The following is a 23,509-nucleotide window of genomic DNA, read 5'->3' as shown; positions in this document are numbered from 1 at the left end:
TTTAAAATGACTTTTCCCTCCTAATTAAATTGATTTTTTTCCCCCTGCTGCTTCATTGTTCCTCTCACGGGATAGGTTTTACTCTACAGCGAAATGCAATTGTTACTCCTCTGTGTCTTGCAACTATATTTGTTTAAGCTATTTACAAAAGATAAAAAAGAAAAAAATCTTAAAAAAAAAAAAAGAGTCTTATGTGTCAGGCACTTTATCCAAACTGTGCTGTGTGCTCTGGAGTTTGTTTCTTGTTCTTTGCAATGACTCATGCAGGGGAAGTTATCAGGAAACTTAACTCCAGCCTGTCAACAGGTTTTAAAAGAGAAAAAAAAGTTACTCTCTATTTGTTCATCCTCTACTGGTCATGACTGTGTTGTATTTCTGCAGCTTTCTGTTTCTTCAATAAATTATTTTATAGTCATTCACCCTGGTCTGTGCATGTGTCCCGTGGTGATGCTCATGGGTCAGTCTCTCCTAATGCTGTTGGGGCAGGAGCAGGGCTGCTCCTTTAACCATCCCAGCTCCCCTTCCTCGGCCTGGCCTGAGAGCATCGGGGGTAGATTTGGGGATTGTGCCCAGGCAGCTGGGAAAGGTTTCCCACCCCACTTTTCCACCTGGGAGTTGCAGGGGCGAGAGCTTTCCCAGAGGAAGCCTCAGATAGTTTTATTTCTTGGCGCTGGTCAGCACCCTTCTGGCCAGAGCCCAAAGAAAACACTTGGTGCAGATGAGGCCAAAGCACTTGTTAAACAAATGCATCAAGTCGTCTGTGCTGTGGGCAGGTCCAAGCCCTTGTGGCTGATATAATCATTCATCTTTTTACCTGCATAGCTTATCCTACTGTGCATTTTGCCATGGCACAAGTGCTGGCAGGTGGCAAAGAGCTGGTGGCACACACCGAGGGACCACAGGACCTTTCCGTGCAGGTTTCTCCCTTGGGGGCATGGCAGAGATTTACAGGAGAGGAAAGAAAACCTAAAGTCTCTTTAATTAAAAAATAAAAACAAGACAAAGGGTGATCCAGTCACCAGTCAATTGTTCACTTGTGACTTCTCAGCAGCTGCTGCTGAGGTCCCCAAAATGCGGCTCTGCAGGACATGTGCTCCCGCGCCCGCTGGGCAGAGCTGATGCACGTCACCCCAGTGCTTCGCCCACCTCCCCCATAAGTACTTTTCAGGGCTTGGTAGCAAAGAGCCTGTGGCCACAAGCTGTCCCCAAAGATGGGGACATCAGTCCTGGGGGAGTGGGACACGGCTGCTGTGGAGACAGGGCATGGCACGTAGCAGACACCACCGCCGTGTGCACCTCATGCAGGGATGACAAAGATGAGGTGGAGATGGCAGGGAGCAATGAGGAGAGGCTGCGAGAAGCCAGGCTGGCTTGGCTGGAGAAGAAAAACCTGCAGGTCATCAATCATACATAGCTCCTCCTCCAGAAAATAGGGGGCATTTAAAAATTACACAGCTCAAGTCTGATCTGTTGAGTCGATGCATATGAAAGCCATGGGTGCCAGATCCAGCCCTGCATGGACAGCATGGGCGGCTCTGCCCTGCACTCCCTTGCAGCCACAGGAAAACAAGACGAGAGTCTTCGTGCAGCTGCTGCAGCTCAGCCCCTGGCATGGGAGGGAGCCAGAGGGGCTGCACCCACCCCCCACCCCTACTGCTGATCTTGCATCAGGGCATTTTGTTAACTCAGAGCCAGAATAACGAGCCTAGAGCAGCAGAGTTGCTGTTGGTGGGTCCAGCCTGGAGCAGGATCAGCCTTGGGCAGGAGAAAGCCCCGGCTCCAAGGGGGCTCAGCAGAGGGAAGGGGGCTGGGGTCCCAGTCAGGGAGGTGCAGGGTGAGGGGCCGAGCATGGCGGCAGAGGTTTGCGGTTTTCACAGCTTTACATGCTCCTGCCAAGCCTGTGCACACACCTCGTCAGGGAGATGGAGCTGCTGGCGGGACGCGTCCCAGGGCTCAGCACCAGGAACGACAGCCCCCCAGGCTGAGCCAGCCCTCCGCAGCCACGGGGGCTGCCCACGCTTCAAAACCATCCAAATAAGATTAATAAAATGCCCATAAAAGGAGGGAGCCAGCCAGTTCTGCGCCTTGATAGCACGTCCCCTGACCCAGCATAGTGGGAGGTTGATGCTGGCCAGGGCACCTACGCCGAGGGGCTGGGGAGGGAGGACAAAGCCAGGGTCATCTCCCGGTGCAGGAGACCCGGGGCAGCGCTGCGGGTGCCCCTGGTGCGCAGGCTTTCCCCGCGGGTGATGAGGCCGGCGTAGCCCTCCTGGTGGGAGAAGGCGTAGATGGAGCAGCAGTAGAAGGAGCCGCGAGGGGCATGGGCATGCAGCTCCACCGAGGGCTCCTTCCAGCAGATCTTCTGTAAGGAGACGGGGAAATCAGGGCTGTGGCCACCTCCCAGGCAAGGCCCAAGGGGAGACATGCAGGGAGAGCAGGGATGCCCTCCACTGAGACACAGTTTGGCTCTCAGCTCCACCATGACCTGAGCTGATGTGCTGGAATGTGTAACATGGAGACCTTCATGGGGGTCTTCAAAGCTCTCAGAGCTCTCATCTGGGCCCTCTTTGTACCACTGGCAAGGTATGACCCACAACCCAGATGGGGCTGAGCTCTACCAAAGCTGGGGGTGGTATCAAAACCCACACCAGACCCCGGTGCCTCCTAAGCCGCAGCTCCTTATGGCAGCCAAAAGCAGACCCTCTCCAAGGGCTGGAGCAGGTCTCTTGCCTCAGGGGCTCCTGCTGGGCCATGAACCAATTTGGGGAGAGGGCCCTGGAGCCAGACCTGGACACCAACGGCATGAGAGACCACCACCAGCTGAGTGGTGCCACCAAGGAGAGGTGATGTCCCATCGCTACAGCCCAGGGTTCCCTCCCCATCACCAGCAGCACCCTGGCCATCCCCGGACACCGATGCCGGCAGGAGGCAGACCCCTCCCCATGCCAGCCCCCATGCAGCCTTCACCTGCCAGATGGAGGTTTTGCCCATGATGGTGCGGTACAAGTGGATGGTGAGCAAGGGGATGGTGTTCATCACCAGGGACAGCAGAACCACGAGCAGGATGTAGGGGTCAGTCAGGGTGTTCTGGCTGGCATCTGTCAACACAATAAGTCAGTGGGTGATGTAGGGAAGGTGGAGAGAACAGAGGGAACAAGTGTCAGGGGACAGGCCCCCACCCACAAAGGTGTTGAGGGGCCTAAAGGGAGATGGCACCTAAACTGGGGTAAAAAAATCAAGACAAAGATTGAGAAGTGGCAACGAAGAGATGATCTGCAAGGTGGGAAACAGCTTGTAGCACCAAGCCCAGGTTGGGCTCCCCTGGTTGAGGGAAGGACTATGGGGTTCCCCTGGGCATCTCACCTGGGAAGCAGAAGACAGCAGGGGCTATCCTGAAGGTACCAATGCTTTGGGTCAGGAAGGAGAAGAGGCAGAAGAGCAGCAGGCTGGCTGTGACCATCAGGAAGGACACTGTCCAGAACTTGGTGTCCAGGATGATCTGCAGGGGCAAGGGGAGAGTACACAGAGGCTGTGGGGACCCTCTTCCATACAGCCACTTGTCCCTAGTTCCTCCCCTGCCTCAAGGGAGGTCATCGCCCAGCCATGATGCTGCTGCAGATCACATCAGAGAGCCCAGGGCTGAGCCTAGCTGTGGTCCCTGAACATCTGCCTCAGGGCCAGGATGGGGAAGGGAAGACTGGTGCTCACCTCCATAAGGGCCGACAGCAACGCTGACGTGGCCACAGTGATGGCAAAAGACTCATAGTCACCAACAGCCTTGCTACCAACATGGTCCTCGAAGGCCCAATCACATAGAGCTCAGGGAACTCCAGGCTCTTCTTAGCACTCATGTCCTGCTGGGAGGGGGCTAAGCATCACCCTCCCCACCCAGACTGGGGAGCAGGATTGGGCCACCCCACCCAACTCACCCTTCAGGAGAGCTGCAGTGAGTCCCTTCACCCGCTTGCCCTGGGGTGATGGGGAACAGAGGCACCCCAGGCCTGGTGGTGACCTACAGATGCCCATCAAGCTGCTTGGTGCCATGTCCCAGCACAAAGAGCCACACAGATGGGGTGCAATGACTGCCAGGCTGATTCATACCTGCCAAGGATACAGCCTCCAGGCACAGGGGCTGGATGCAGCCTGGTGAACCCATACCTGCTCCAGAAGGCCTACAGACAGCACAGAGTAGGTGGTGTAGAAAATGTAGAGTGCAAGGAACCAGCCATCATACAGAGACTAGAAGGGAGAAGAAAGCAGCTGTGAGCTCAGTGGTGCTTTGGAAAGACTCAGAAAGGGTGCCCAGGCACCAGGGGTGAGTCCAAGAGCCACCCAAACTCTGGGGAAATCCCCAAGGACTTGCCCCAGGCTCTGCATCAGCCCCACATTATCTGCAGTGATTGGTGGTCAAGTCACACTAATGGCCCTTGGGATAGAAGCTCCCATTTTGGAGAAAACCAGCTTAATGCATGTGGGGTCTTTCCCTGCATCTGTCCAAGATAGAGCCACAGCTCACAAGGACATCCTCAATCTCCCCAGGGTGCTTTTCCCAATCCAGCCAGGTAAAAAGCAGATAACCAGTTGCAGCTCAGCCAGGCAGTCCCAAAAAATTGGACAGCCCAATACCAGGGCAAGGGAGAAAGGACACCAGGGCAGAGATGTGGACACATGCCCATCAGGCAGTACCAGGCACAAGACTTGCATGGGGTCCTCAGCAGGGGGGTTGCAACACTGGTGTGTGTGCTGGTTTTGGCTGAGGAGGGGTTAATTCTCCTCACTGTGGGGGGCGGCTGCCTTTCCAGCTTCCCGCGCTCTGCCGCGGGGCGGGGGGGGGGGCTGGGAGGGGCGGGGCCATGGTGGGGGCGGCTGACCCCGACTGGCCAATGGCAGGTTCATTCCGTACCACGTGACACCGTGACCAGTATATTGAGGGGGGGCAGTGGCAGCGCGGAGGCGGCGCGGCGTCGGGCGGTTGTGTCGCGTGCGGTTTGTTCCGGCGGTTCGTTCCCCCTCTCCCCTCCCTTTCCCCCGGGGCTTTGCGCCTCTCGTTGTTCTCCTTTACATTGCATTTCTACTGTTGTTTCTTTTAATTTTCATTATTAAACTGTTCTTACCCCAACCCACGAGCGTTACCCTTCTGATTCTCTCCCCCATCTACCGGTGGGGCAGTGAGCGAGCGGCTGTGTGGGGCTGAGCTGCCGCTAAACCACGACAGTGTGCAAATCTCCATGGGATTGATATAACCCCTACTAACAGCAGCATCCCTCATCTGAGCCATGAATCCACTGTGGAAAGCAAACCAGACCTGGGCCATGAGGCCAGCAAAGGTCTTGTAGAAGAAGTAGCGCAGGAACTTGCAGATGTGTAGATATGCCCAGCGGCTGTGGATGAGCAGGAGGCAATGGAGGTAAGAGAACTGCTCCAGGGCATAGTTGCTGCACTGCATGGCTTGCATGCCCTCCAGCCCGCTGATGCCCACCCCAATGTCAGCAGCTTCAGAGGACAGGGGTGTGTGAAATGCAGGTGGGGAGGTTTTTGGGGAGCTGGGTGCCTGATTTCCCTGTGGATTGCCCCCAGGGCAGAGGGTGAATCTAGGAGTGATGAACAAAGGGAAGAAGCCCCCTCCATCACATTCCATGGCTATGGGAGTGATATGCCAGGTGTGGATGGGCGTGCGAAGAGCACAGCCCCATGTCAGGGCTGCTGGAGAGGGGCAGGCTTGTCTCTGACAGCTGCCCAGATTGGGGCTTGAAGTTTCATCAAGGTTCATCCCTGCTGCCAAGCAAGTGATCCACCCTGCTCTTGTCCCAGGCTGGTCCTGGTCCTGTGCCTCTCACTCCCCTCCCAGCACAGCAATGTGGAGAACTGGTTTGGGGGCTCCCCTCCTAGCTCCCTACCTCAAAGGTGGCAGATGGGGCACCACCACTCCCCACGAGCGGGATGCACCTGCCAAAACCCATGCTCCCCCCTGTGCCAAGCCTCACTTTTGATCATGTTGACATCATTGGCCCCATCCCCAATGGCCAGCGTGATGGCCTTCTTGTGCTTCTTCACCAGCTGCACGATGAGGGGTTTCTGCTTGGGGGTCACCCTGCAGCAGATCACCGCCTGGCGGCTGGTGGCCAAGTCCACGAAGGCCTTCTCCACCAGACTGCCCTGTTCCTGCGAGCCCGTAGCCCTGCAGCAAGCCAGCTGCCGCCACAGCCACCCCTTCTCCTTCAGCACCTCTCCCACGTGGAGGATTTTGTCCTTAGGGGAGAGCACATGCGGTTGGGACCTCACCCATAGCCTTCTGTGCTGGTTTTGGCTGAGAAGGGGTTAATTCTCCCCACCGTGGGGGGCGGCTGCCTTTCCAGCTTCCCGCGCTCTGCCGCGGGGCGGGGGGGGGCTGGGAGGGGCGGGGCCATGGTGGGGGCGGCTGGCCCCGACTGGCCAATGGCAGGTTCGTGCCATACCACGTGACACCGTGACCAGTATATTGAGGGGGGCAGTGGCGGCGCGGCGTCGGGTCGGCGGGCGGCTGCGGCGCGGGCAGTTTGTTTCGGCGGTTCGTTCCCCCTCTCCCCTCCCTCCCCCGGGGCTTTGCGCCTCTCGTTGTTCTCCTTTACATTGCATTTCTGTTGTTGTTTCTTTTAATTTTAATTATTAAACTGTTCTTATCCCGCCCCACGAGTGTTACCCTTCTGATTCTCTCCCCCATCTACCGGTGGGGCAGTGAGCGAGCGGCTGTGTGGGGCTGAGCTGCCGCTAAACCACAACAGTCTTTTTGGCGCCCAACGTGGGGCTCAAGGGTTGGAGATAACAACAGCTGCTGGTCACAGCACCATGTTGTCCTTTTTGCAGTTGGTGTTAAAGATCGGTGTTGGTTTGTTGACTCTGCTGTGTTCTGCTGTGATTAGTAATGTGTTGCCTACAAGATTTGTTATACAAACATTCGTTTTCAGCTTTATCTGGTATTTGGGGTTTTTTCTGAAACTGTTACTGTACTTCGGATACCACCTTGTTGAGGCAATTAGCAATTATACCTCCTCCTCTGAGAGATTTTATATGGAGGAAATACAGAATAGTACCTTTGCGACTTTGTTCCATGATGTCTCTGCCTCTATTACAACAACCTTTTTGTATCTTGAACATCCTTGGGTGGTTAAGGTGCACTTATTGTTAGCTTTTGGGCATGTTGTTTTGGTTTTGACTAAGCAACTTAAGAATATCGCCCAGAAATCTGCCCCGAGGCTTGATAGTTACGAGTGGCAGGGCATGTGGGATAGCATGGGCAAATACCTAGGGCAGTGGGCACCCCCAGTGTTTTGGAGTTTCACCCCCGAACAAGTGCAGAATCCTAAAAAACTAGTAGAATATTTGGAGAAAGTATGTTGTTACGCTGGGAACTCCAGAGAGACACAGATAACTGCAACGTGCTGGGGCCTGGCCCATGCATACCGAGCCCTGCTCAACAGTATTCAGTGCCCCCAGGGGGAAGAGAATGTCTCTGGATTGAAATGCAAAGTGACTGGCACTGTAGTCACTCCAGCCCTGAGGACAGGCACTGCAGCCACTCAAACCCCCACAACAAGTACCAGAGCTGGCTCAGAAAATAAACCCGTACCAGTATCAGTTGCCCCCATACACAAGACGAAATATTGGAAGCGGACATCAACTTGTTTAGAATGGGATGATGAAGAACCAGGGCCATCGTGGGGAGAGGAGGGAGAAGTAATAAATGAAATAGAGACAACCTGATCCCTGTCCTTAAGCGAGTTGCGAGATATGCGAAAAGATTATAGCCGTTGTTCAGGTGAGCACATTGTCACCTGGCTGCTCCGATGCTGGGATAATGGGGCCAGTAGCCTGGAACTAGAGGGAAAAGAAGCCAAACAACTGGGATCCCTTTCTGGGGAAGGGGGCGTTGACAAAGCAATTGGGAAAAAACCACAAGCCCTCAGCCTCTGGAGGCGACTCCTGTCTGGAGTGAAGGAAAGGTATCCCTTTAAAGAAGATGTCACATATCGCCCAGGAAAATGGACAACTATGGAGAAAGGCATCCAGTATCTAAGGGAATTAGCTGTGCTTGAGGTGATTTATGGTGACCCGGATGATCAACGGTCATCCAAAGATCCAGATGAAGCCGAGTGCACACGACCCATGTGGCAGAAGTTTGTATGGAGCGCACCATCTTCGCATGCAAACTCATTGGCAGTGATGTCCTGGAAAGATGACGAGACACCAACGGTGGCAGAGGTGATTGATAGGCTCCGGGATTACGAAACAAATCTCTCTTCCTCGCTTGTCTCTGCTGTGGAGAAACTATCCCAAGAGGTCCAGCAGCTCAAAGAAGATCTGTCCTGCTCCCCACCTCGACAGAGCAGTGTCTCAGCTGTTAGGAATAAGCGTCCTTTGGCTCAAAGGAGGGGATACACACCACGGGCCACCCTATGGTTCTACCTGCGTGACCACGGAGAGGACATGATGAGGTGGGATGGCAAGCCTACCTCGACCCTACAGGCACGACTACATGAACTGCAAGGAAGAACAGTCACTCAGGGAGGCTCTTCCAGGAAAGCTGCTGCTCCAGTTTCCAGTGAGCAGGTCCCCAGACAGAGGAGTAGAAGCGCAGATTTTATTTCTAAGTGTAATAGAGGGACTCCTGATTCACATTTACAGGAAGTGAGTTGTGACTGCCATGATCAGGACTAGGGGGGCCCTGCCTCCAGCCGGGTGGAGGAAAGGGATAACCGGGCTTACTGGACTGTGTGGATCCGATGGCCTGGCACGTCCGACCCACAGGAGTATAAAGCTTTAGTGGACACCGGCGCACAGTGCACCTTAATGCCATCAAACTATATAGGGGCAGAACCTATCAGCATTGCTGGAGTGACAGGGGGATCCCAAGAGCTAACTGTATTGGAGGCCAAAGTGAGCCTAACTGGCAATGAGTGGCAGAAGCACCCCATTGTGACTGGCCCAGAGGCTCTGTGCATCCTTGGCATAGACTACCTCAGGAGAGGGTATTTCAAGGACCCAAAAGGTTACAAGTGGGCTTTTGGTGTAGCTGCCTTGGAGACAGAGGAAATTAAACAGCTGTCTACCTTGCCCGGTCTCTCGAAGGACCCTTCTGTTGTGGGGTTGCTGAAGGTCGAAGAACAACAGGTGCCAATCGCCACCACAATAGTGCACCGGCGGCAATATCGCACCAACAGAGACTCTCTGATCCCCATCCATGGGCTCATTCACCAACTGAGGAGCCAAGGAGTCATCAGTAAGACCCACTCACCCTTTAACAGTCCCATATGGCCAGTCCAGAAGTCTAATGGAGAGTGGAGACTAACAGTAGATTATCGTGGCCTGAATGAAGTCACTCCACCGTTGAGTGCTGCTGTGCCAGACATGCTAGAACTTCAATACGAACTGGAGTCCAAGGCAGCCAAGCGGTATGCCACAACTGATATCGCTAATGCATTCTTCTCAGTCCCTCTGGCAGCAGAGTGCAGGCCACAGTGTGCTTTAACATTGGGGGCGTCCAGTACACCTGGAATCGACTGCCCCAGGGGTGGAAACACAGCCCTACCATTTGCCATGGACTGATTCAGACTGTACTGGAACAGGGAGAAGCTCCCGAACACCTTCAATACATTGATGACATCATCGTGTGGGGCAACACAGCGGGAGAAGTTTTTGAGAAAGGAGAGAAAACAGTCCAAATCCTTCTGAAAGCTGGTTTTGCCATAAAACAAAGTAAGGTGAAGGGACCTGCACGAGAAATCCAGTTCTTAGGAATCAAATGGCAAGATGGTCGTCGTCAGATCCCAATGGATGTGATCAACAAAATAGCAGCCATGTCTCCACCAACTAGCAAAAAGGAAACACAAGCTTTCCTGAGCGTTGTGGGTTTTTGGAGAATGCATATTCCCAATTACAGTCTGATCGTAAGCCCTCTCTATCAAGTGACCCGGAAGAAGAATGGTTTCAAATGGGGCCCTGAGCAACGACAAGCCTTTGAACAGATTAAACGAGAAATAGTTCATGCAGTAGCTCTTGGGCCAGTCCGGGCAGGACAAGATGTAAAAAAATGTGCTCTACACCGCAGCCGGGGAGAATGGCCCTACCTGGAGCCTCTGGCAGAAAGCACATGGGGAGACCCGAGGTCGACCCCTAGGGTTTTGGAGTCGGGGATACAGAGGGTCTGAAGCCCACTATACTCCAACTGAAGAAGAGATATTGGCAGCATATGAAGGGGTTCGAGCTGCTTCAGAAGTGGTTGGTACTGAGGCACAGTCGCTCCTGGCACCCCGACTGCCAGTGCTGGGCTGGATGTTCAAAGGAAAGGTCCCCTCTACACACCATGCAACTGATGCTACGTGGAGTAAATGGGTTGCACTGATCAACCAGCGGGCTCGAGTAGGAAACCCCAGTCGCCCAGGAATCTTGGAAGTGATTATGGACTGGCCAGAAGGCAAAGACTTTGGATTATCACCAGAGGAGGAGGTGACACGTGCTGAAGAAGCCCCACCCTATAACAAACTGCCAGAAAATGAGAAGCAATACGCCCTGTTCACTGATGGGTCCTGTCGCCTTGTGGGAAAGCACCGGAGATGGAAGGCGGCTGTATGGAGTCCTACACGACAAGTAGCAGAAACTGCTGAAGGAGAAGGTGAATCGAGCCAGTTTGCAGAGGTAAAGGCCATCCAGCTGGCCTTAGACATTGCTGAACGGGAAAAGCGGCCAGTGCTCTGTCTCTATACTGACTCCTGGGTGGTGGCAAATGCCCTGTGGGGCTGGCTGCAGCAGTGGAAGCAAAGCAACTGGCAGCGCAGAGGCAAACCCATCTGGGCTGCCACATTGTGGCAAGATATTGCTGCCCGGGTAGAGAACCTGGTTGTAAAGGTACGTCATGTGGATGCTCACGTCCCCAAGAGTCGGGCCACTGAAGAACATCGGAACAACCAGCAGGTAGATCAGGCTGCCAAGATTGAAGTGGCTGAGGTGGATCTGGACTGGCAGCATAAGGGTGAACTATTTCTAGCTCGGTGGGCCCATGACACCTCAGGCCATCAAGGGAGAGATGCAACATACAGGTGGGCTCGTGATCGAGGGGTGGACTTGACCATGGATGTTATTGCACAGGTTATCCACGAATGTGACACATGCGCTGCAATCAAGCAAGCGAAGCGGGTAAAGCCTCTGTGGTATGGGGGACGATGGCTGAAATCTAAATATGGGGAGGCCTGGCAAATTGACTATATCACACTCCCACAGACCCGCCAAGGCAAGCACCATGTGCTTACAAGGGTAGAAACAACGACTGGCTGGCTGGAAACATATCCTGTCCCCCACGCCACTGCCCGGAACGCTCTCCTGGGTCTTGAGAAACAAGTCCTGTGGCGACATGGCACCCCAGAGAGAATTGAGTCAGACAAAGGGACTCATTTCCGAAATAGCCTCATAGACACCTGGGCCAAAGAGCACGGCATTGAGTGGGTGTATCACATCCCCTATCACGCACCAGCCTCTGGGAAGATTGAACGGTACAATGGACTGTTAAAAACTACACTGAGAGCAACGGGGGGTGGGACATTCAAGCACTGGGATACACATTTAGCAAAAGCCACCTGGTTAGTCAACACGAGGGGATCTGCCAACCGAGCTGGCCCTGCCCAGTCAGAAATCCTACATACTGTGGAAGGGGATAGAGTCCCTGTAGTGCACACAAAAAGTATGCTGGGCAAAACAGTCTGGGTTCTTCCTGCCTCCGGCAAAGGCAAACCCATTCGTGGGATGGCTTTTGCTCGAGGACCTGGGTGCACTTGGTGGGTGATGCGGGAGGATGGAGAAATCCGATGTGTGCCTCAAGGGGATTTGATTTTGGGCGAAAACAGCCAATGAACTGAATGGCACAATGCGAACTGCTATATAACATTGTGTGTCACCTCTGTGTTGTATCAATGATATCAGAGTACGAGCCTCCCAACCCATGGAAGACAGACTGTGAAACAAGCCGTGCAGCAGGGATGGAACGATGACTGACTCGGTATGCAGCAACCCAACGCCACACACACCATCTCTCCCACCCGGAAAGCCTGATACGGCAGATGGAGCCCAGAGTCATGGACTGGGTGAACTCAATGGACGTTTTAATGGACATTTTACAGGGAAGGTCCATGAACTAAGGGAATGATGTCTATTATGTTAAAGGATGGGAAGGGGAGCGGTGGTGGTTGGTACGGTTGTATTGCATCGTATGGGACCTGGGCATGGTGCAAATGGTATGGAATAAGGGGTGGGGAATGTGCTGGTTTTGGCTGAGGAGGGGTTAATTCTCCTCACTGTGGGGGGCGGCTGCCTTTCCAGCTTCCCGCGCTCTGCCGCGTGGCGGGGGGGGCTGGGAGGGGCGGGGCCATGGTGGGGGCGGCTGACCCTGACTGGCCAATGGCAGGTTCATTCCGTACCACGTGACACCGTGACCTGTATATTGGGGGGGGGGGGCAGTGGCAGCGCGTAGGCGGCGCGGCGTCGGGTCAGCGGGCGGCGAGCGTGGTTTGTTTCGGCGGCTCGTTCCCCCTCTCCCCTCCCTTCCCCCTCCCCCAGGGCTTTGCGCCTCTCGTTGTTCTCCTTTACGTTGCATTTCTACTGTTGTTTCTTTTAATTTTCATTATTAAACTGTTCTTATCCCAACCCACGAGCGTTACCCTTCTGATTCTCTCCCCCATCTACCGGTGGGGCAGTGAGTGAGCGGCTGTGTGGGGCTGAGCTGCCGCTAAACCACGACACCTTCATAGCATGAGAGCCCCCAGCTCCTCAACAATGCTCTTAAATCTTGTAGATGCTACAAAAAAGTGACTCCAGTTCTCTCCAAGTTCAGCAGGCGCTGGGACTGTGAGACCAGTTTGTCCCAGTATGACCAGAAGAGCATGTGATTACCCACTAGCCTGCATCATCCCAGAAGACTGGTCGGGCAGGTGTGGTTGAAGCCCCCCAACACCAAATGATCAGTGCAAGGTTGTCCCCCTCTCCACTCTTCATTCCCCAGCCCAAAATGGGCTTTTCCCACCCCTTGGGCAGGAGGGGCATCACATCTGTCTGCTGGTGCCACCCAGGACTTTGACAGCACCAGGGCAGAAAGAGCGATCTGCCAGCACAGGCGGGGAGCAGAGAAGAGCATCCAAGTGCCACCTTACCAGGAAGTCCCCACTGATGACGATGGCTCTCTTATTGTGGCGCGAAGCCTCTGGGCGCTGCTGGGAGAGGCGCTCACTGCACAGGGCTTCCCTGCTGCCACTGAGGTTGCTGTTGCTCCCCAAGTAAGCCTCGAGGATCTCACTGTGTAAGGAGGGGGTGGTTGGAGCTGGACTGAGGACACTGGACACGCTGCCTGGCTTCGATTGAGATCTGCAGTTGGCCTTTGCCATCTCAAAGCCAGCTCCAGGGAGATGGGGCTGGTACCCAGTGGTGGGAACAGGGCGGGGACAGAGAGGGGGCCCCAAGGGCTCACTGGCATCAGAAATCAGCCTCCATCCCTGTGGTTTAGAGGCTGGAGAGACAGCTTAAGTACTTTCTGGTCAAAGCCTGCCAAGGAAGAGAACACTGTAGGGGCAGAAACAGGTGGGGAGGCCTGGAAAAGCATCAGCAGATAAGGGCCATGGTCATCCAGGCTGGGACAGGGAAGGAGACGCATCTCTGGCAGTTGAGCTCTGCCCACCCTGCACGGGTTCCTGTGCCCTCGGGTGTCTTCAGTGGGGCCAGTGCCCTGAACCAGGAGGTCACGATTCCTCACCTGATCTCCTTCTCCTCCAGGATCTCCATGTCATCCGTGAGGAGCTTGCACGCGTAGCCAATGTTCATTGCGGTCTCTGCAACATGCAGGTGTCAACAGCCAATGGTGCTGCCCCCCCCATCCCAGGGCAGCCCCCAGCCCTCGGGTCCAACAGCCCTTGGTGGGCAGCAGTCACTGGGGGCTCTGCTCCAGCCCTGTGCCATCGCACAGATGGCTTCCCTTGCCTCAGTTTCCCTAAGGGTGATATGATCTGTGGGATGTGCTGCTGTTGTATATTAAAGGGAACAGCAGAACCTGATTGCTGCCCACTCCCAGGGTCTTATCTCTTCTCTGGTCCTGGTTAGGGGAGAAGCTGAAATCTCATGGTGGGGTCTGGGGTTGCCTTCACTGAACTGACCTTGTTTGTCTCCCATCAGCACCCACACTTTAATGTTGCCCAGTTTCAGCAGCTGGATGGTCTCAGGGACTCCATCCTGCAACTTGTCCTTGATGGCCTTGGCCCCAAGCAGCTGGAAGGATAGTGAAGGGGTATCACGACATGGGGCAGGACAAGATACCGAGGTGGGAATTGCCCCAGGATCCAGCCAGGAGTCCTTGCCCATGGGTGGACACAACCTGACAGATATCTATCCCAGAGTCTATTGGCATGTCACAAAGTCACCCAGGGGATGGGTGTTGGGTTGGACACTTCACCCCCTCATCCTGGAGAGCCAAACCCCACACTCCTGCCCTTTGTGGGACCAGCCAATTCCTCCTAAATCCCAGCCTCATCCCACCTGCAGGTTCTGCTCCATCTCTTCGTACAGCTTGTCCAGCTCCTGCGCATGGCCCTGCAGCAGGACGCTGGCCTCCTGGTGCCTCCTGCTCCACTCGCTGTACTCAACCTCGCTCACCTCCTTGCTGGCCAGGCATAAAGTCCTCAGTGTCTCCTCTGCAAAGCACTGCAGAGATGAGACATCAGGGCTCCCCTTCCCTCAACCAGGATGACTCTCATGGTAGACCAGGGCATCAGGCCAGCCAGCCACGATGCTCCCATGGGCAGAGCCAGAGAAACCCCAGGATCTGAGGGTCTCCCTCTGGGCTCTGACTCCCTCACCCCCTCCTACAGCATCCCCCAGAGCATCCTTGCAATGCAATTGGTCCATGCAGAACACCGGAGGTGGGTTTGATGCCCTCTTAACCCCTGTCCCACATACAGGTGAGGCTTCTAGAGCAGAAGGAAGAAAGAAGGACCAAAATCCCAAAGCCAGAGGGAGACAGAACAGCAGAGGGCTCCAGGACACACAGCCCAAAGCCAGCAGCAGGGAGACCAACTCTTCCACCCCAGGCATGGGACTCACATCCAGTGCCATCTCAGTGAAGGTCTCATTGGGCCCTCGCATCTGCAATCTCTCCAGAATGACTGTGTCAGCCCCTTGGTGTAGAGCCGGATCGTGCCCTGGGGGTCTCGCACTGGGAGGGAGGGGAAGGACAGCTTAGGTACCCAGAGAGATGGTTCCCTCTCGTCGCTGTCCCCATGCAATGGCCATGCTGCAGAAGGCACCGCAGGGGACACTGGTGCTTTTCTGCCTGTGGTTGTAGGAAGCACAGGAATTTCCCCAGATCTACACCACCATGAGGCAGGATCAGGCCTCAAGGACTGTCGGTTCCTTGCACAGGTCCTCTGAGCCCCTGATTTACTTGCTCTCTCTTGGCTGCTCCAACCCTTCTTGGCTGCCTTCGCCAAGGTATCAGGGTGAGCAAAACTGCAAGGATGGCCAGGACGATCCTTAGGAGCCCGTGTTCCAGTTGGGGTCAATCGCAGCCATCCCAGTGCCATGCCATGTAGGGCTGAGTACAGAAGGGACCCTCCGTGTTCCTGGAGGGGCCCCCTGAGACACACTGTCCCACTCACCCAGGACAGACATCCTCTTGCGATCGCTGTTGAAGTCCAGCATGGCCAGCACTTTGTACGTCCTTCCCCAGCTCACTGATGGTGATGGTGTCTTGCATTCAGGCCAGAAAGATGTACCCCAAGTTCCTGGCTGCCAACACCAGCGCTTCTTCATCTGGTGAAGCTGCCTGATAAACCAGCTGGTCTGCAGAAGAGGAGTAGGGGTTAGACAAGGAGACCCCCCAGCCAACAGCTCTTGGCCATCTGAAACACCCTGTTCTTGCTCAGCACCAACATTATCTATAGACACCCTAAAGTCCAAGCCACTAGGCTAGGGAAACTCAGTTCTAGTTGTCTCATTGCTCTTGCTCGCTGCCCCATGAAGGACAAGTGCCTAGACTGGGTTAGCCAACTAGTTAGCTTTAAAACAAACCCAAATGTACACATCCATGATGCAAAGACAGTGGCACAAAGCATCCCTGGGCTCTCACGCCACCAGCTCCCAGCACGGTGGAGCTTTGCTGGGCAATGGGCGATTGTGGCCTCAACGCTTTAAACGACAGCTCAACACCGCTCTGAGCATGTCAACCATCGAGGCCAACCCACCGCCCTTCTCCTCCACCATGACAGTGTGGCAGAGGGCCAGCAGCCTCAGGAACTCCCTCAGCACAGGGTCGCTGTCCCACCGGGTGGCTTCCAGCAGCTTCACGTTGCAGAAGTCCAACTTCTTCTCCCCGTGGTGGCTCCAGGTCAACTGCAACCCCTGCAAGAGGCACAGGCAGGCTGCAGGCGCCCAAGAGAGAGATTGAGCACGGGGCTCTGCACTGGGGATCCTGCTGGGTTGCAATACAGCAACCCTGTGCTGGCACAGTCCTGTCCAGATTGGAGTCTGTAAGCTTTGCATTGCCTACACCAAGGGGGTGAGTATAAAAAGGTTGGGAATAAAAAAAAATAATCAGAATTGCATTATTTTATAAGCCCAGTTCCCCTGTCCTTAACTGACAGCTGAGGACTGCCCAAGGAAACACATTGCACTCCCTTACAGCATGGGACCCCTTTGTAAGCAAGCTGGGCCTCAAAACAAAAGGCTGGGACTGCTGCTGGTGTAAGCAATAACTGCTATGACTTTGGCCCTGAGGAGGGGCAGCATCTGGCCCCGTGTGCAGCATCTGACACCGGTGGCTGTTTGTTCTCATGGCCTGTGCCTGTACCTGCCAAAATAAAAATAATTCAATTAACAGAGAGCTGGCAGGGAGCATCACTAGCAGGGGCTTCAAGCAGTTTCTCTAGAAGGGACTGCTGCTTTTGCTGGCAAAAAGGGGCAGGTTTTCAGCACCTGCTTAGTGTCGGTCATAAGCCAGGCTCTGTTAGGATATCCAGGTTTGACTTATTTGGCTCTTGGACTGTTCAGACTTTCAACACGTTTTTATTGTTAAAAATGCAGGTCTAGCTTTCACCTGCATTTCCTGGAAGACTCTATAGTTGGCCAGGGACTGGCAGGATTACCGTGATGCTGCTATCACAGAGATGCAACACAATACATCAGGCAGGGGAAAATTGGTTTTATTCCTGCTTAAGATGTTTGCTAGATTTTTTCCCTTCCTCTTTGCTTTTATCACTGTCTATTTGTCTCAAGTGCCTGATACTTACCTCAGGAAAAAGGAGCTCCGTGCTAAAGCTCTGGCCCACCCCACCAGCTAAATTTCACTAATTAGGCACTGAGACAGCTCCCAGAAGCCAGCCGAGAGCTCAAGTAAGTATAGCAATAAGAATAAGGACTTGGCAATTCTCGGGTTTCTAAGGGGAAAGACAAGCAGATCATAAAAAAACAGCAAAGAGCAATTACTTGCATTCACTGTAAAGAAACAACATAAGGGGAACGATACTTTCTTTGCCTCCTCCATAGGTCACCTGAAAGCCTCAGAGTGCCCAGATTTGGAAATCAAGCTGGAGATTCACCAGAAAATGATGCAAAAAAAGAAAAGCAAAACCTTATTTTTCTCTCCAAGACCTTCATAGAAAATAAAAATCCATGGGCTTCACTGGCCCATCGCCCTGTGGCTCCTCTGCCTGCCCTGGCCTGGCCCCCTGGGCCAGTATCAGCTAATTATTCCAGGTGGGATCCACCTCACTAAGCCTATGTGTTTGCCATTTGGCTGTGCTGGGCTCCTAACCCCAGGGTCCCTCTTTTATCAGGGAAAACCTAGGTGATCTCAGCTGAGTTCAGGGCATGATACATCTCCTGAAAGGTAGGCACCCATTTTAGGAGGGTAGAATTGTGCCCTGACCCCGTGCACTGGGAACATGAGACAAGTGTGACCACAGGCGTGGTGGCCCTTGCAAAGCACCCATAACATGGGAGATGAGAACAAGCTGAATTCCTACAGCATCTTCTGTCTATGCACTGGACCACCAAGATCAATCCACATGCCCCAAGCTTCCTAGCAAGCCAGGAGGGGTGGAAAGAACCAAATCAAGGTTTACCTAACTCATGAGTCCCTACAAACTTGCTTCCACCAAAAGTTACCATAGATGGTCCCGTTGATACAGCATTTCTTGAAGCTCATAATGTTTTGTGTCAAGGTGCCAGTCTTGTCCGAGAAGATATATTCGATCTGGCCAAGCTGATCATTGAGGCTGGTGCTTCTGGCTTTTGCTGGAATATCCTTGACAGTGTAATACATTTCCAGATCCCAGTTGATATAAAAGCTGTTCACCAGATAGATGAATTCAAACCTGTGGAGTCAGGGAGAAGAAAACTTACGCTGGGGAAGGAGATTGCATTACTCACATCCCGGGGGCCCTTGGGGAGCTGGCACAGGAAGAAAGGGCAGGGAGGAACTCTCTACCTGGGCCCTATTGCACTGAGCTCGGAGGAAACAAGAGGGTTTTCACTGTTCGTGGCCAGGTTTCCAGAAGGCTCATCACACCAGACTGAGAGCCCGCTGGGCCCCAGGCAACTGGGCTCCCCTCTGGAAATCTGGCCCTTGATGACAAAATTCATAGATCTGGAGATTCAGTGAAGGGCCAAAAAGTTTGGAAACTGCTTCTTCCAGCACAGATTGTGACTATTGCTGACAATGGCCGTGCCCTTCTCTTCCCCACCCTGCTGCTGCTCAGTGGGGAAACACCACCTTCATCAGTCTCATCCTCAGCCTGTCCGCAATTTCCAACATCAGACCATGTCTTTGCACCTCTTTTCTAGCTTTCCTCTGAGGTCTCAAAGCACATCAATGTTTGTAAGATACACACCCCACCCATCCTTACTCTTTTACAGCTACAGGAACATATGGGAATGACTTGCGCAGGGTCACAGCTGGATCTTTTGTGTGGCCCCATTTTGTGGCTGCAAACCAAGGTGCCAGATGATGGACAAGGGCAGGGAGCAGGGTACTGATCTCTGATCACTTGCAAGCTCTGTTGTTCTTACATTATATACATGGACATAGGGATGATGATGCTCAGGAGGATCATGAAGCCCCAGAAGTTGAAGAAAGCCTGCTGGGCAGGGGTTGCGTGCTTGTAGAGAACAGAGAGGTAGATGTGCTTCTCCTGGAACTTCCTGGCCCAGAACCCAGAGGCAATGGTGAGGCACAGCGATGTGACCAACAGCACCAGGAAGATCTGAGATGGGAAGCCAGGATGAGAATGTCCCATCACACAGAGCCCACCAGACTCTTTTCTAGGACCAACTGTTGCCCCGTCCAGGCTGTTTGTCTCATTTAGCTGTAAACCTTCAGAAAGGTGTCCTTGTGCCTGAAGCTGGTTCTCAGACTTCATCCTGGGCGGAGATGAAGGACCACAGCACGTATTTAGCTTGACACATCCGCAACACCCCCCCCCCCCGCAAACTCCAACTTTCCCACCCTCCTAACGGAGTCAGACACGATCTCCCTGGACAAGGGGTGTTCTGCAGCCTTCCTGCTGAAGTTACCAGCAAACAGAGGAATGCTAGTGGCCAGTCAGAGACATGATGACACTCAACCACCAGGAATGGGAATAAGAGCCATCCAATTCATTGTTATGACTGTGCTGCTTTGCTTCCCACAGGGGAAAGGCTCCTTCCCCTGTCCTCCATCTACTCTGCTGAGCCACAGCCTGCAGGTCCCTCAGCACAAACCTCCTCGGACCTGCATGGTTATGGATGAGTAAAGCAGGCCAGGAGGGGTTGGAGATCCTGAATACTCCAGCTCCCTGGTCCAAGGAGCTGCTCTACAGCTGAGGACTCAGAGCTGCCAGGGTCCAGGGTTTAAGCAACACAGCCACCACACAGACTGCTCCAGACCCAGCAACTGCCACTTCCTGGGAACACCACTTGGTATTTGCCCGTGACATGTTACACCCGAGAGATTTTGTGCAAAATATTGCAGGCTTAAGAAAATCAGCATCACCCAAGCAAGCAGCCTCTCATGAGAAGACTTGTGAGCAACCCCAGGAGGCCAGTGGACCAGAGCAGGAGGTGTTTGCGCCACACTCACTATGATCACCAGCCGATCCATTGCGTGGTCCAGCTTGGTTTTCTTCCGCTTGATCTTTCCACAGTTCCTCATAATTTTGGAATCAAATCCTGGACGAGAAACATTTTAGTAGTAAAAATGCAAGTCCACAGCCCACAGAAGGCTGACTTGCAGCTAAGTAATGCTGGTTTCCTCCATAACAACATCTCCCCACCTCTGAAGACTGCAGAGGACCGCATCCCTTGATCAGTGGTTAATCAAACTGTGGCTGCACACGTGTAGGAGTGCTGCTTACACCAGATCATACCCCACCCCTCTACCCACAGCTGCTCATGGCCAATCCCAGCTGCACTGAGCCATCCGTGCAGGAGGCCACAAAGTGAAATGGATCCAGAACATGGTGCAGCTGAAATATAACTTGAGCTAAGCGGGTGTTTGGTACCACCACATCATCTCCCTGCCAGCGAGCCCAACACCAGCAAAGCTTGGGACAAACTTCTGGGGCTTGGTTACAGCAGCAGGTCTTCCCACTTTGTATCAGCTGAGAATGGGACCCACTGATGCTAGAAGTGCTTGGGCAGCTTAAAACCCCTGGGGACCTGGGTGTTGTTTTCTCTTTCCTGACCTGGGCACCTACCTGCATAGATAACCAGGCCATAGCAAACGTTGGTGTTGTGAAGCTTGCAGCCTCGCAGCAAGATCCTTTCGTTGTCGAGTGAGTAGGTCTCGCCCCTCCACTCCAGCGTGCTGGTGAAGCTGTGCATGTGGCTGTTGGGCTCCTCACAGGTCACCCTCCCTTGAGCAGAGGCACGATTCAGGTAATGGCTCTGGGGGAAATGAGAGGTCTGTCCTCTCCCCCCTGCCACATTTTCCCCCTCCAAAGAGGGGTGCCAGGGGCTTTTCAGGGGAGATTCAGATTTTGCCAGGGCATCTCCAGATGCAGCTGGGATATGGATGGCTCAGATTAAGGTCAGGCTAAGCTGGAGGGCCACCCTGCAGTGCTGGTAGGGTGCTCAGTCCAGGAATCACACTGGGCTATAAAATTGGACAAGGTACAACACAACCCCCTTCATCCCCAAAGCCTCTGAGAGGGGACTCTACATCCTATGGAGGACCAAAGGGGAAGAAATCCAGGGTTTGGGAGCCAAGCACTTGATTCCAGTGGGAAAATCAAGATCCGGGGCAGAGTGCACAACCCGAAAGGACCCATCACAGAGCCACTCTGCTGGGGAAGGGCCTCCACGCAAGGTGTTTTGGCCTGAACCACCCCCCCGCCGTGCAGGCAGGAGCAAGTGCAGCCTCCAGTTAGGCTGATGGCACTTGGTGCCTGAAGGGACAGAGGCTTCCCGAGGCTGGACCGATTCCATCCCAGTGGGACGGCTGCATCCTTGCCCAGCCGAGAGACTCACCATCAAAGGTGGCCATGGTCTCCTCACTCACCAGCTCCTGGTGGGTGACCAGAAGGGCTTGTCTGAACTTCAGGATTGTTTCCCTGTGATCAAGAGCCAGGGAGGGAAAAAAATAAAACAACCTTGCAGGGTGACAGAGCTGTTAATTCTGCTGTTGGATCCATGCGGCAGAGACAGCCATTAATTATCAGGTGATTACATGAGTGTTGGCAATAAAAAGCAAGACAGGGACCTATCATGCCAGACATCGAGCACTCATGCAGGGAGGAAGCTCTGGCTCGGAGGCGCTGCCATTAAATCATGCTGCAGACAGGGACAGGCAGCCGCTGTCCTTGGCATGGCTGGCAGGGAGCTGAGAGATGGAGAGAGATGCCAGAGTTCACCAGCTGCTCTGTAGAAGCCTCAAAAGTGGTTTTGGCTTCCCATTTTAAAAATTTGGGGCTCAAATCCTATTTCTGGGGTGTCTGTAGGTTTAGCTTTTGGTCAATCCCCCATATCCCATGGTTTCTGCAGGACCTGCAGCCCTCCCAGCATGCCTGACCCCTCGATGCCAGGGGGTCCCCAAGACTGGAGGCTTCAGCCACTGGCTGCGATGTCTCTGCCCCTCTCCCCCCATGGCAATAGTGGTCCCCTGCCCCTCTCCTCACCCATCGATGTCGGCAGTCTCCACGTAGCACAGGCTGCTGGGTTCCAAGCTGTGCAGCAAGAGCATGTCAGCCTTGAAGAGCAAAAATGGGGAGAGAGCCCCTGGCTGAGCCCCTCCTCACCAAAACTCCCCCCTGCTGCCCCTGGCACGCAGCCAGCTCCAGGTCTGCTCACCGGGATGAAGCTCTCCTTATGCAGGCGGACAATGACCCCAACGCAGATGTCACGCCATTTCTGCCAGCGGAAGCTGCAGGAGAATTAGGAGGGAAATTTTTATCCTTGCAGAGCAGTAGAAATGGGAGCTGTGGCTGTTTCTCTCCTCCAGACCAGTGTGTGCCTGTCCCAGCTTCTTGCATGAATGGGGTCTCCACATTGTAGGTTCCTCTGCCACCATGGTACCGTCGGCATGACCGAAGGATGGCTGAGCACCAAGGATGGCACAGGACCCGTTTGTCATATCCATATCCATATCCATCCCCGCACCCCACCCCCAATTTCAGCTCCCTGGCCACAGGTGGGAAATGTTGGTCCTTCCCTGGACTAGTGCTTAGCAGGAATATGACTCACTGGGTTAGATATGAAGACTTGGAGGAACTTCTGTGGCCAGGAAACCCTCCTCCCAGCTTATCACAGTAAATGAGGGCTTTTTTAGACCTGTTGTCTGTGACTGGGGTATGATTATTCCTACAGGGGAACAGCTGGACCTGCAGCAGATTTTGGGAGGTGACGGGTATTTGCAGAGCCAGGGACATTCCCACCAAAACCCATCTCAGCTCTTATGCTCAAAGATGCTCAGCACTTCAGATGATCTGTCATTCCACACAGGCCTGGAAAACAGGGGTACAACTTCCCAAAGCCCCTCACCTCTTCCCAGACAGGATTTCACATGGTCTTCTGGTGATGTTTCTGTCACTTTGATGACGAACCTGCATGGAGGAGAGAAAAAAAAGAGGCCAAAAGAAAGGGATGGGCCATGCCAGACTTCCTTGTCCCATGAAAACAACCCTCTTATTGCCACAAACTGCCTCCTCAGCTCCAGGGCAAGATCTGCTTCCTGAAGCTATCAGAAGATGTATTCTGATGAATAAAGCGGCAAAATTCCCGAGGTATTTCTGGGGACTGCCCTGGGAATATAACCATCAGTTAAGATATTAAAGATGGCAGAGATGGGGGTCTAGACCCCAAGGAAAACAACCAGCCAGTCACATCCTTCCCAAGGGAAAATACAGAGTTTTGGACATGGTAGAGTTGATGGTACCTCAGGAGCGATGAAGGACTGCAACTCCCAAGCTTTTCAGTTCACCTCACAGTAAAAGGGCCCTTTCTGCTGACCATCCCCCACAGGACCTACGCCCAG

General features: G+C 53.9%; 1 protein-coding gene across 1 annotated transcript in view; it reads right to left on the bottom strand.

Moving 5' to 3' along the window:
* Window positions 1–2,140: 2,140 nt before the first annotated feature.
* ATP8B3 (ATPase phospholipid transporting 8B3) overlaps window positions 2,141–23,509 on the bottom strand; it is a 34,663-nt gene continuing 13,294 nt past the window's right edge. The window contains 27 exon segments of the mRNA XM_075077668.1: window positions 2,141–2,362; window positions 2,968–3,098; window positions 3,364–3,499; window positions 3,709–3,809; window positions 3,812–3,854; window positions 4,159–4,239; window positions 5,255–5,493; window positions 5,985–6,249; window positions 13,173–13,314; window positions 13,769–13,844; window positions 14,166–14,277; window positions 14,545–14,709; window positions 15,109–15,179; window positions 15,182–15,220; window positions 15,663–15,727; window positions 15,729–15,846; window positions 16,248–16,404; window positions 16,818–16,852; window positions 17,336–17,338; window positions 18,169–18,377; window positions 19,072–19,265; window positions 20,120–20,208; window positions 20,736–20,894; window positions 21,508–21,590; window positions 22,155–22,225; window positions 22,327–22,399; window positions 23,017–23,078. Coding sequence (XP_074933769.1) covers window positions 2,141–2,362; window positions 2,968–3,098; window positions 3,364–3,499; window positions 3,709–3,809; window positions 3,812–3,854; window positions 4,159–4,239; window positions 5,255–5,493; window positions 5,985–6,249; window positions 13,173–13,314; window positions 13,769–13,844; window positions 14,166–14,277; window positions 14,545–14,709; window positions 15,109–15,179; window positions 15,182–15,220; window positions 15,663–15,727; window positions 15,729–15,846; window positions 16,248–16,404; window positions 16,818–16,852; window positions 17,336–17,338; window positions 18,169–18,377; window positions 19,072–19,265; window positions 20,120–20,208; window positions 20,736–20,894; window positions 21,508–21,590; window positions 22,155–22,225; window positions 22,327–22,399; window positions 23,017–23,078 — 3,141 coding nt within the window.

The sequence above is a fragment of the Phalacrocorax aristotelis genome, chromosome W (genome assembly GCF_949628215.1).
Source record: "Phalacrocorax aristotelis chromosome W, bGulAri2.1, whole genome shotgun sequence".
Lineage (NCBI taxonomy): Eukaryota > Metazoa > Chordata > Aves > Suliformes > Phalacrocoracidae > Phalacrocorax > Phalacrocorax aristotelis.
This window is presented reverse-complemented; position numbering and strand designations above follow the sequence as displayed.